Here is a 12,543-nt window from a genome sequence, read left to right as displayed (position 1 = left end):
GCTGGACTAGATAGGCCTTTGGCTTGATCCAGCAGTCCTCTTTTTATGTTCTTTTATGCTCATAAGGCAGTTTGCTATGTAGCTTGACACAAATGGAAAAATGAGCGAGGTCCCAACCAAAGAAGAATGGGAACTTAAACAGCTTGCGGACCTAACATATAGAATAAGAGAACAAGAAGAACATACGTTTAAAGAAGATGGGAAAATGTTTATTGAATATATTGGGGGGGGGCCTGCGTACACTTGAAAACGTTGGCAGCGTTAAGATAAATTCAACAGCGTAAATAAGTTTTGATGGATGCATTAATGGAATGCTGAATGGTTTAGTTTATGTAAAATATGTTTTGTAAAATGAATCATGGAAAGAGAAGAAGGGAAGTCATTGATATTTTAAGGTTGTTTAAATGAATGTTTTAAAATGTAAAACAGAAAATTTAATAAAAAGCATACCAAAAAGACAAGGGGGGGGGCTTTTTTTTTTTTTGAAACTTAATGCCCTGCTGGTTACCGCTGCTCCTGCTCACCTGGGGAGGGAGGGAGTGCCTCCTTCCCCGCCCCTCAATGCTGCCGGCTTAGGTTCCAGCTGGGAGAGTTTCCTGGCAGAGACAGGCGATGAGAGGAGGGGAAAGCCAGACCCAGCCGCTGCAGAGGCAAGTACCAGCAAGCCAGACGGCTCCTGCGCTGGCAGCGGATTGCGGCCTGTCTGGGCCCAGCCTGGCAGGAGCGGCTTTCGAGCCCTTACTCACTGCAAGCCCCAGAGATGCCCCACCTGCTTAGTCAAGGCTTTGTCACGGCTGGGATGCCTCCTTCAATTCCTCCCGGAGCCATGAATCAGCCAGCCAGCCAGCCAGCTGGGGACAGGCTCTCTCTGTCCTGCCCTGGTCTGCAAGACCTGGCTTGGGGGCGAAGTGGGGCCTTAGGGGTGAGTTTCTGGGGCTGGAGCGGCTGGCAGCCTCCTGCTGCCCTCCCAGCGGTTGCGTTTTCTCCGGGGAGGCTCCCTTGTCGCACCTGAGGCTTCTATGTCCGGCCGGGAGAGTGGCATTCGCTTTCAAGATGGCCGTTGAAAAAGCCAGCAGCTGCCGATCCTTCCCTCTTTCTCCTCCTCCACTGTCTCCGGCCCTTTCTGTGTATTTGCCACCGATGTCTGGATGCCAGCGGGTCAAATGTGTTGCATCTCCCGTCTGAGCCACCTGCTGATTCTGACTCCCCATATCTCCAGGGCTTCCTGTTGCTTCAGCTGCTGGCTCGGTGGCCCTTTCCCTCCCTCTCAGCTTTGAGTGCAGAGAAGGAAAAGCCTTGCAGGAGACTGCTTTCAGCAAGGCTCAGACTTGGGGGCTGCCACGTGGCCTGCTGGCTTTTCAGCCAGGAGCCTGCCTGGCTGCCTTGGTTTGTGTCTGAGGGGTGTCACTCTAGGAACAGTGCGATGGGAGGGTGGCCTGGCTGTTGCACCTGGTAAGACAGACAGGCATCACATTGGCTCTGTAGGAAGTGTGGCGCTGCACCGGGTAGACTCCCGGCTGCCTGTTTGGGGTTATGCTGGGGAGCTTTAAAATGGCGGCAGTAACTCCTGCGCTGGGGAAACCTTTTGCGGAAAACGTATCAACAGGACACCAAAATGATAATAATTGAGGCAATAAAGTTGCATCTTAAAGATGCAAATAAAGATCATTTGCATATGTCTACAGTGGTACCTTGGGTTACATACGCTTCAGGTTACATATGCTTCAGGTTACAGACTCCGCTAACCCAGAAATATTACCTCAGGTTAAGAACTTTGCTTCAGGATGAGAACAGAAATTGTGCTCCGGCGGTGCAGCGGCAGCAAGAGGCCCTATTAGCTAAAGTGGTGCTTCAGGTTAAGAACAGTTTCAGGTTAAGAACGGACCTCCGGAACGAGTTAAGTACTTAACCTGAGGTACCACTGTAGTTACTTTCCCTACTTTGAAGGACCAAGACCCCGAGGTGGTTTTTGCTGTCCCCCTTCCACTTCCTGGGCTGCCTTCTGGTGGGAAATTCTCCTCAGACCCCCCTCTGACTTTCCGTATTTTGTCAAGGAATTGCCTGTCTGTTTTCGAAGGTACCTCAAAGGCTGGACCCTGAGGTTGTTGGTAAAAGATGGGTGCTGGTGGACTCAGGTCACTGAATGCTGATTTCTGCTCTTGCTTTGTGCAACTGTGGAGTGGCTGAATTGTCTGGCCTGCAACACAATTGCGGTACATTTTGCCCGCTCGTATCTGAGCATGGAAATCTGTATGGCTTCCAATGCAATTGCAATTCTCTTTTCGGATATCATAGAGCTGTAGAGTTGGAAGGGACTCTGGGGGTCATCTAGTCCAACCCCCTGCAAGGCAGGAATCTCAACTGGATCATACATGACAGATGGCCATCCAACCTCTATTAAAAAACTTCCCAGGAAGGAGAGTCCATCACCTCTCGTGGGAGCCTGTTTCGCTGTCGAACAGCTCTTACTATCAGAAAGCTCTTCCTTTTTTGTAACTTAAATCCATTGGTTTGGGTCCTATCCTCCAGAGCAAGAAAAAAACCAAGGAGAAGTGTGGGCACTATTTACAGTCGGGGAAGAATCCAGGAGACCTCAGTTCAAAATCCCTAATCAGCCATGAAGCTTACTAGGTGACTTTGAGCCAGTCACTCTTCTCCCAGTCAAGGGTTGTTGTGAAGATAAAATGCGGGCACGGTGGGAGAATCACTCTTGGAGAGAAGGCAGGATAGAGGCAAAATAGAAACACAGAATTGCAGAGTTGGAAGGGACCCTGAGGCTCATCTAGTCCAACCCCCTTGCAATGCAGGAATATGCAGCTGTCCCAAACAGGGATCGAACCTGCAACTTTGGTGTTACCAGCCCTGCACTCTAACCAACTGAGCTATCCAGGCTGACATGAATTGCATACTGCAAAACGTCTGTGACTGCAGCTTGGCAGTACAAAGTTTGGGGTGCACAGCATTTGGATGAAATCAGTTAGGAGCATAGGAGCATTATATACTGAGTCAGGCCATTCATTGGTCTATCTAGCTCAATATTGTCTTCACTGACTGGCAGCAATGGCTTTCCAGGGTTTTCAGGCAGGGGACATTCCTGGCTCTGCTTGGAGCTGGTGTCGGGGATCGAACCTGGGACCTTCTGCATGCGAAGCGGATACCCTACCGCTGAGCTATGGTCTTTGCCATGAGGGCGGCTGGAACTTGAACTCTGATGTGGCCCAAACTGTGTTGGGGCAGATGGAAGAGAGGCCCTGCAAGGTATTTCCTTCCAGAAGTTTGGCTGTGATCAGAGATTGACAGCGAAATGAAGTTTGGACGAGCCTTTCTCATCCCTTGACTGTTCTTGGTGACAAGCCACAGGAAACCGGCTGGTTCCCAAATGCTGGATTTGAAATGATTGTGCCCTGACAGAGGGTCTCTTTCAAGCTCGCCTTTGTCGATTTTGAGGGCGAATATTCTGTGGGCTTTTGTCTGGTCAGCATCCTTGTTCATCACACAGAGATTATGCAATGCTTCAGGCAGCATCCGATAGCTACCTTGGTGCAAAATAAAAGAAGTGCCTTTAAAATAAAGTAAGAGTGTAGTCCTCATGGTTTTGGAAAGGAGGTTGACCTAGTCTTTTGTCAAGCCACAGTAGTAGTTCAGTAGCAGTGAATATTGGGCAGCTGAAGAAGTTATATCATTGCCTTTCACTTCAGTTTTGATTATAAGCTTCAGGTCCAAAATACAAATGGCGAATTTCAAATTCAGGGTTGACAGTGAAAAATCTGAATTTCAAAACCTGATAGACCCTTCAGTGTTTGGCTCACAGACCAAAACAAACAAAAACAAAAACAAACGGTTAGCCAATTTCTAGCCAAACCTTCAAATAGTTGCTAAATATTTTCCGTATTTCAATAAATCAAATGCTGCTTTCAACATTTGCCAGTGTAGGAAAGGTAGGCATGGCTTGGTGTTGAGGAATTTGACTGAATTGACAACTGACCTGCAATGGCATATTTGACATTTGACATGCAATGGTGTTCAGTAGTTTGTCGAAAGCCTATGAGGTTTCATATTTGAACTGCTAAGAAGGGCCAAAGCGCTCAGATTTTAGCCTGGGACACCGACATTTCACCTTCAAAACAGGGATGAGAACAGAAATGTTAAGCATTTTTAAATATTGGTTTTAGGTTTCAGCAGAGGCAATTCCAGTAGCTGGGCTGCACTGCCCCCTCCTGGATCAATCTGCCATCTCCAGCTCCCTAAGGTGCCGGATTCAATTCCTGTCTGCTGCACTGTGGTCACAACTTCTGATATAAGCACATCTGAGACAGAGGAGGCCGTAGCCCATCAGAGGCAGTGATGCTTTTGCAGCCCCAGAAGGGGAGAGGGCTGTTTTGCTTGGATCCTGCCTGATGGCATCCCAGTGGCTGGCCACTGCGATAACAGGATGCTGCACTAGATGGAGCATTGACCTGGTCCAGTAGGTCCTCTTTTTCTGTGCTTGTGCCATTGATGTATGTGAGGTCACAGGGCATCAGGCAGCCCTCAGCCCGATTCGGATGTGTGCTTAAAAATAGCTCTCTGGGGTTGCTGAGCAGCCGCAGGCATCCAGGGTGTCTCTCACAATCGGAGGAAACCTTGTAGCCGCTCTTCCATTGTTCTGCTGCAGACACTTGCTTCCGGCGCCTGTGTGGGGAGGAGTTTGGTAGGCCAGGGCCGCCGGCAGCCTCCTCTGTGAGCCCCGGGGGGTGGGGTGGCTCACGTTACTTCAGGCACGAAGGACTCAGGTACCCCTCCTGTGACAGACGCTGGGACGTGGGTGGCAGGGCGTGAAAGGCCGGCTTTTTCCAAATGGTGAGCTAACAAGGGAGCGAAAACAGCTTGAGGGTTTGCACAGAGGAGATGTGCAGGCAGCCAAAGGGAGATCCATCGCCCAGTGGAATGGAAGCGAAGGGGGGAACGGAGAGATGTGCCGACAATCTGGATTGCAGATGAATTTGCAAAAGAAAGAGAAATGCAAAGGGAAACATTGTTTCCCCGTAACCTGTGCATCTGAATGATGTAGAAGGAGAACCCACCTGCAGTTGGAAAGTGGTGCATGCCATTCTCCCACCGCATTCAAGCCCAGGGCTCAGCAAACTTTTTTAGCAGGGGGCCAGTCCACTGTCCCTCAGACCTTGTGGGGGGCCGGACTATATTTTGAAAAAAAAAAAAATGAACATATTCCTATGCCCCACAAATAACTCAGTGATGCATTTTAAATAAAAGCACACATTCTATTCATGTAAAAACACCAGGCAGGCCCAACAAATAACCCAGAGATGCATTTTAAATAAAAGGACACATTCCACTCATGTAAAAACACGCTGATTCCCGGACCGTTCGCGGGTCGGATTTAGAAGGCGATTGGGCTAGATCCAGCCCCCAGGCCTTAGTTTGCCTACCCATGTTCAAGCCTTTAAACCTTGAAATTAACGTGGGGTGGGGAGAAGTAAACGAATCAAAGAGAAACTAATTTGGGCTGATCCTGGTTGGAAATGAATTGGAGAAATCTGGAATGGCTAGGAAGGAGAATGACGCTGGCTTGCTTCTGATGATACAGTATAGAAGGTCTACATTTGCATCTATACAGCCAAAAAACCCATCATTTTGCAAAAGGTTTTGCCTTTTTGCAGCATCAATCAGGGGAGGGCAAGGTGCCCTTAAAATGTGAGCAGGGAATCAGCTGTGGACTCTGGCTCACATCATCGCTGGCCCGTTAGCTCTGCTGCCAACGTGCCTGCAGGTGATGGATGTTGGAAATCCAAACCCTGCATCAGGGGGATGCCTCTCCTCTTGGTCCTGGAATTAGCCCCCGGCTTGACCTTGCTGTTTCTCTCTCCCCTCCCCCCCTCTCCCTCTGCCAGGTATGCCACCACGCCGAGTGCCAGCAGCTGAACCACAACAGCCCCCTCCACTTGTGTGAAGCGTGTGACGGACGCTTCCACGGTGCCATGCATTTTGACGGGCACATCCGCTTTGACCTGCCGCCGCAAGGTGAGGGGAAAAGCCCAAGTCACGCGGCTGGGTCAAGGGCAGCTTGGCACGGCCTTCTTTTCACAGGGCTTGTCCGAAGTTCCTAGACAGAGGTTGGATGGCCACCTGTCAGGGATTCTTTAGCAGTGATTCCTGTCCATGGAGGCGCAGGTTAATTCTGTGTCCAGGGCGGCTGTCTACCAGCTCCACCTGGTACGCAGACTGAGACCCTACTTGCCCACAGACTGCCTCGCCAGAGTGGTGCATGCTCTAGTTATCTCCCACTTGGACTACTGCAATGTGCTCCACGTGGGGCTACCTTTGAAAGTGACTCAGAAACTGCAATTAATCCAGAATGCGGCAGCTAGACTGGTGACTGGGAGTGGCTGCCGGGACTACATAACACCATTCCTTCATTGGCTCCTAGTATGTTTCCGAGCACAATTCAAAGTGTTGGTGCTGACCTTTAAAGCCCTAAATACCCTCGGTCCTGTATACCTGAAGGAGCATCTCCATCCCCATCGTTCAGCCTGGACACTGAGATCCAGCATCAAGAGCCTTCTGGCGGTTCCTTCATTGCGAGAAGTGAGGTTACAGGGAACCAGACAGAGGGCCTTCTCAGTAGTGGCACCCACCCTGTGGAATACCCTCCCTTCAGATGTGAAGGAAATAAGCAGCTATCTTATCTTTAAAAGACATCTGAAGGCAGCCCTGTTTAGGGAAGTTTTTAATATTTAATGCTGTATTGTTTTTAACACTTGATTGGGAGCCGCCCAGAGTGGCTGGGGAAACTCAGCCAGATGGGCGGGGTATAAATAATAAATTATTATTATTATTATTATTATTATTATTATTATTATTATTGATGACCCGGGGGGGTACCTTCCAACTCTGCAATTCTATGATCTCTTTCCAAACAGCTTAGCTGGTGTGCTCTTCAGTGGGTTGCTTCCACACCCCTCACCCCCGGGCAACACAGTGAGGGCTGGATCCTTCATGGGCTATGTCTTCAGTGCTTTTCTCCCTTCCAGGTTCTATCCTGGCCCGGAACGTTTCCACACGGTCGTGCCCACCACGCACCAGCCCTGCCTCAGATGTGGAGGAGGAAGACGAAGGGCTGATTGATGGGAAAGGGTGAGTGGAGGGGAGGGCTGGCCGGCCCAGGAGCTGCTCACATCAGGAGAGCTCCCCTCACTTAGAAAACTAGTGTCTCAGGGAGGAAAGGTCTAGTCTAGCTTTTTCCCTGGTGCACTATTTTATATGTATACATACCGCTAGCGATTCATTAAAAGGGGGGGGATAGTAGGGCGATTTACAATTATACAGCAAAACAAAACAAAACAAAACAAAACCCCACACCATAAAAATCATACTTAAAAAGTTGAAATCAGAAATCAGCCAACAGTTGTGGAAGGGCGCATTCTCAATTGCTGGACTGAACAAAAACTATTCCAGCAGGTGTTTTAAAAGCTGAAACAGAAGGCGCTTGCAATTTGGGTTCATTTGGCTTTCTTTCTTAGTGTTGGGTGTCTGATGGGGAATTTGTGCCGTTTGAAAATCTACTTTGAACAAAAAACAAAAAACCCTGGTACAATCTACCAGGAGCTGTATTGCACACCCCCACTTGACACGTTGGTCAGCTTGATAGGAATTCTGCAAAGGCATTTGTAAACCATATGGGAGCTGGTGGGGCAGAACGTTTCCTGCATCAGAGGGGAAAGTTGTGCCTGCCTTCCCTTGCTGTTGTGGGGCAGTATGAGGGGGACCTTCTAACTCCTTTCTGTCTGCTGGCTGGTCTGTTTCAGGGACAGGAAGAGCTCAGCCTTGAAGCTGCCAAAGAAGAAGGCTCGCAGGAGGCACACTGATGTAAGGAGGCCACTTGCGCTCATTCCGTGACTGCACCTTGCTTTCACTCTGAAACCCTGGGAATTGGGTCTGGCCTCACCCTGTGCAGGACCCTAGAAGTCACAGAGGCCTCTTTGGATGCCCTGCAGAGGGGTGGGAATGTGCCCTGGTGGTCCTCCTCCACGCGCTAAGAAATTGGGGTGGGACAGAGGCCTGGTGACTGTTTTGAATTCTGGCTGACATGCTCCTGCATTTCTCCCGCAGGACCCTAGCAAGGAATGCTTCACCTTGAAGTTTGATCTGAACGTGGACATTGAGACAGAGATCGTGCCAGCCATGAAGAAGAAGTCTCTGGGGTAAGGAGGGCAGAGAGCAGCTTGGTCTGGGGTGCCAGCTGGGCAGGGGCTTCACTCGTGTTTGGGAGCCCAGGAAAGCACAAGGTGGGATTCTGTGGGTCCAAGACCTCACCTGGAAGCAGCTCCAGCAATCCTGAGCTCATCAGTTCAGCATAGGATCCTAACCTGCTCCCAACACCTGATGTTCAGAGGGCAAAGGTCTGGCTAGTTCTGCTGCTGAAGTTCTGACCGCTCTGATGTGCAGCTCCTGCTTGGAAACGGGTGTGGGGAAACAAGGTTAGGCTGAGAGTAAGTAACTGCCCCCAAGGTCACACCTATCTGAACAGGAAGGTCTTTGTAGCCTGTCAGCAGAAGGATATCAAGGAGGGAGCCAGTCAGGAGGGAATCCCACAATTTAGGAGCCACCACATCTCATCTCACTGCCGGCCGTGCCTCTAGTGTTGATGGGACCAAGAGAAGGTTCTGACCCAATAATCTTTGTTAGGTTGTGGGTCGACATAGCAGACGACACAGCGATTTCTCCAAAGCAGCTCTTTATTTTGTAAGCTGGAACAGAACTGACTGCAAACAGCTCAGCCGGCCTGCTTTTATAGGCAGCTGGCTGTCAACATTGTAGCAACAACAACCCAGGGTTTCCCGCCTAAAATAACTGACGTGGACCTGAGTGAAAACTATCTACAGTATCCCCCTGCTGGCCCAGGGTGAGAACTTCAGTACATAACAATCTTAGCACCCAGGCAGGTTTGCAATGGGAGCTACGGCCTTCCAGGCATTCTGAGCCCAAGCTAGTTCCAACACATCGATTACCTGGCAGCGCCACTTACTGGTTCTCTCTCTTTTCTTTTAAAACCCAGTGAAGTGCTGCTGCCGGTTTTTGAGAGGAAGGGAATCGACCTGTCTAAAGTGGACATTTACCTGGACCAGTCCAACACCCCCCTCTCACTCAACTTTGAGGCCTACCGGTTTGGAGGACATTACCTTCGTGTGAAAGGTAGGCTGATGGGAGATGCCGTCCAACCCATCCAGAGGGCTCCAGGTTGGGAAAGCCTCTTTGGCAATGTGAGAGGGACCTCTCTGTCCAGAATTGCCCTCCAGACCTGTCCCATGGCCTCCTCTTCTGCATTGCAGCCAAACCTGGGGATGAACTCAAAGTGGAGCAGGCGGTGAAGGACTTCAAGTCGCTGAGTTTGCCTATCCTCCGTCCTGTGGGCACTGGCCCGTCCTTCCCCAGCACCCCCTCTCTCGACCGCCTGGAGCAGTTGTCGCTTCGGAGGGAGAGTACCGACATCCTGGTGAGTAGGGGAAAAGGGATGGGGTGGACAGGAGTAGGGACCCTGCCCTTGAGATCGGGGAAGCCTGTGGGTCTGCAACTTGCGCTGCTCCATCTCATAATGTTTGTGCTAAGGCAAAAACCCGAGCAATATAAAACCAAGCAAGGTTTCTTGTTCGTTTGTCAGCAAGAATTTGTTTATCAATAGCAATGCAGAGTCAAAAGTGCAAACAAGATAACCTGCAGCCTTATAACAGTATATATTTACAGTAGATAATTGAGCAAGTCAAATGAATTCGGATATGCCAAAGATATTGAAAAATAAAATTTAAGGAACTGCAGAAAGAAGGGGAAGGAAGTCAGATTTTGAAATGTGAAATTGATTGTAGAATTAATTAAATGCATAAATTTGAAAAGTATAAATAAAAAACTAAAAAAAGGTGCAAACAAGAAGAACATCAGTTGAAATCAATGAAACATAGGAGCGATGCCAAGGATGTAAATAATCAAAAGCAGGGAACTCATTAAAAAAAAAAAAGATAGTTAAGCACATCATGAAAGCCACACTAAACAACTGATTTTTTATGAATCTATACACACATGCCTAGATGCAAATTTAGAAATGATCACTATAATTTAAGTAGAAATGCAATCCATCTCCCTGTTGCAGGGAAGACTGTGACTCTGTTATCTGTGTGCTGCCTGCTGCCCCAGGTACAGCAAAGGCACCTGGCTGTACCCAGCAGGGAGTTCCCAAAAGTGATTTCTGACAAATGTACATTTTGGTTTTATGATATTCTGGAAACTGACCCTGGGCAGGAGTAATGGTCTTGCACTGCCACCCTCCCAACAGGGCAGTAGAGGGGCAGCGGTGAGCTCAGGCCTTTTGGGGCGCATTCCAGGAGCTGGTCTGGTGCTCTGGCTAGTGCACCCCCCAAAAAAATCTGGTAAGCACCATTGCAGGGCTGTAGGCGCAACACCATTCCCATGGGCCAGAGGCTGCTCTTGGCCCTGGGATCATTCTCAATGATGGAGGGCAGTCTGCAAATCAAGATACCAGGTAAAGACATAGCAAGAGGTGCCTGGCTTCACTACTGCTGCCCAGGTCCTGTTTGCAGCCTTCCCATGCTTCTTCTCGCCTCCTTTGGCAGCCTGACGCTGCTGAGATTTTCCTGCGGCACGTGTGTGTTTGTGTTGATGGCACAGCACAGCAGTGGGGCAGTCCGGCTTGTGTCAGGAGGAAACGAATTGTTTGCCGTCCGTGCCCAGATGTGGCTGTGAGTGTGTCAGGGATGCCTGGGCAAGGAGGCAGACACAAGGCACGTCTGAGCCTTTGTCTGTTTTGCACGAGAGAGTCGTGTGTCACTCAGCGTGACAAATTGCCTTCCGTGCCTCATGCGGCGTTGGAGCAAGACTCTAGGCGTGGCTCTGCTCTGCAGGAGGAGTGGATGGATCTGTCAAAATGGATATATTTGTGCAAGCCGTGTCCCCTAACGTAATGCAGTTCTGTATGTTGCTTTTCAACACACCTGCTCCTGACACATAATATGCGTCATTTGGAGTGCCATGAAATTTGGAGAAGTGCAAATTTCAAAGGGTGGCTGTGTTTCGCTTTGAGTAACGCTTCAGGAAGTGTCGATTGCGGAGGGTCGCCTTCAAATGTCAGTCGAGCTGAACTTTCCCAGTATGTTTCTGGGGTGCCTCAGTGTGCATGTGGAGGGACTTGGCTGATTTCCCCCCTTGCAGTGGTTCCTGTATTCATTAGGACCTAAAAAGAGCCTGCTGGATCAGGCCTATGATCCATCTTGTCTAGCACCCTGTTTTCACAGTGGCCAACCAGATGTCTCTGCTGGTAAGCATGCAATCAGGATCTGAGCTCAACAGCCCTCTTCCTTTCTTACGGCTTCCAGAAACTGGTATTCGGAAGCATTTCTTCCTCCGACTGCGAAGGCGCAGCTTATCAGTCATGGCTAAAGGTAAAGGTAAAGGTACCCCTGCCCGTACGGGCCAGTCTTGACAGACTCTGGGGTTGTGCGCCCATCTCACTTAAGAGGCCAGGGGCCAGCGCTGTCCGGAGACACTTCCGGGTCACGTGGCCAGCGTGACATCGCTGCTCTGGCGAGCCAGAGCCGCACACGGAAACGCCGTTTACCTTCCCGCTGGTAAGCGGTCCCTATTTATCTACTTGCACCCGGAGGTGCTTTCGAACTCCACCCCCTTCCCACTTCCTCAATAGCCTTTCCCCTTATTATTTGGTTGTAATTAGTTAGTTCACCCTCATTGTAACCTGTCTGCTTTGTGGCAGTCCAAACCACCCCATTCCCATCAATGGTCCCTCTTAGGTTCTCATCCAGCAATGTCTGGGTGGAAATATTAAGGCTGGGGTTCCCTACACGGCTGCATATCCACTTGTCTGTTGCTTGTTTGGCATCTGAGTGGTCCTCCTTTGCAGCCCATTAATGGCAGAGGACAGTGGTGTAGTGTGGATTGCCAGCGCCCAGGGCCGTGCGGAGGGTGGTGGTGCTGGGAGGGAGGGAAATGGACAGAGTCCACATGTGCATTCAACTGTATCACCCACGGAGATAAGAAAAGAAGAACCATTCTGTTATCTGGAGAGGTCACTTCCTGGTTCACGTGGAGAAGCTGTTTTCAGTGGAGCCCAGTGATGGAAGCTCACAGCTGTATTGAGGCAGCACCAGGTATTCAAATTTTGCACCCCTAACAAATTTTGTGCCCGTGGCAACTGCCCCTGTGCCCCCCCCCACTCTACGCCACTGGCAGAGGATGTGAGCCAGGGGAGGGGGCTTCTCTGGTCACTCAGCATCCCTCCTGGCTTGCTGTGGTGGCTGGTACAAGGGGCGGAGCAACAGGGGTGCGCTCTGCCCTGGGTGCCACCACTAAGGTGGGTGACAGATCCTGGGTGGCACTCACCATGGGGCTGCAGTGCGCCCGACCCACGCGTCTCTCCTGGGCACATGCAGGCTCTGCTGCCGAAAAGGTCCGCCTGCTGCCCCCATCTCAGCTGTAGGGCAGCTGAGGGGGAGGAGGCAGGCAGACTCCTTGGAGCTCCGC

General features: G+C 50.2%; 1 protein-coding gene across 7 annotated transcripts in view; it reads left to right on the top strand.

The window, feature by feature from the left end:
• The window catches only part of PLEKHG5 (pleckstrin homology and RhoGEF domain containing G5), a gene marked incomplete at its 3' end in the record, with an annotated part of 101,944 nt that overhangs the window by 53,216 nt on the left and 36,185 nt on the right, over nucleotides 1-12,543 (top strand). For all 7 annotated transcript variants that reach the window (XM_079986806.1, XM_079986804.1, XM_079986808.1 and 4 more), the window contains 6 exons: nucleotides 5,892-6,021; nucleotides 7,032-7,134; nucleotides 7,806-7,866; nucleotides 8,110-8,201; nucleotides 9,056-9,192; nucleotides 9,330-9,493. In XM_079986806.1, coding sequence (XP_079842932.1) covers nucleotides 5,892-6,021; nucleotides 7,032-7,134; nucleotides 7,806-7,866; nucleotides 8,110-8,201; nucleotides 9,056-9,192; nucleotides 9,330-9,493 — 687 coding nt within the window. The remainder of the gene's footprint in view (nucleotides 1-5,891; nucleotides 6,022-7,031; nucleotides 7,135-7,805; nucleotides 7,867-8,109; nucleotides 8,202-9,055; nucleotides 9,193-9,329; nucleotides 9,494-12,543) is intronic.

Source organism: Podarcis cretensis (genome assembly GCF_951804945.1).
Source record: "Podarcis cretensis genome assembly, chromosome: 8".
Taxonomy (NCBI): Eukaryota; Metazoa; Chordata; class Lepidosauria; order Squamata; family Lacertidae; genus Podarcis; species Podarcis cretensis.
The sequence above is the reverse complement of the archived record's forward strand: the minus strand, read 5'-3'. Positions and strand labels throughout refer to the sequence as shown.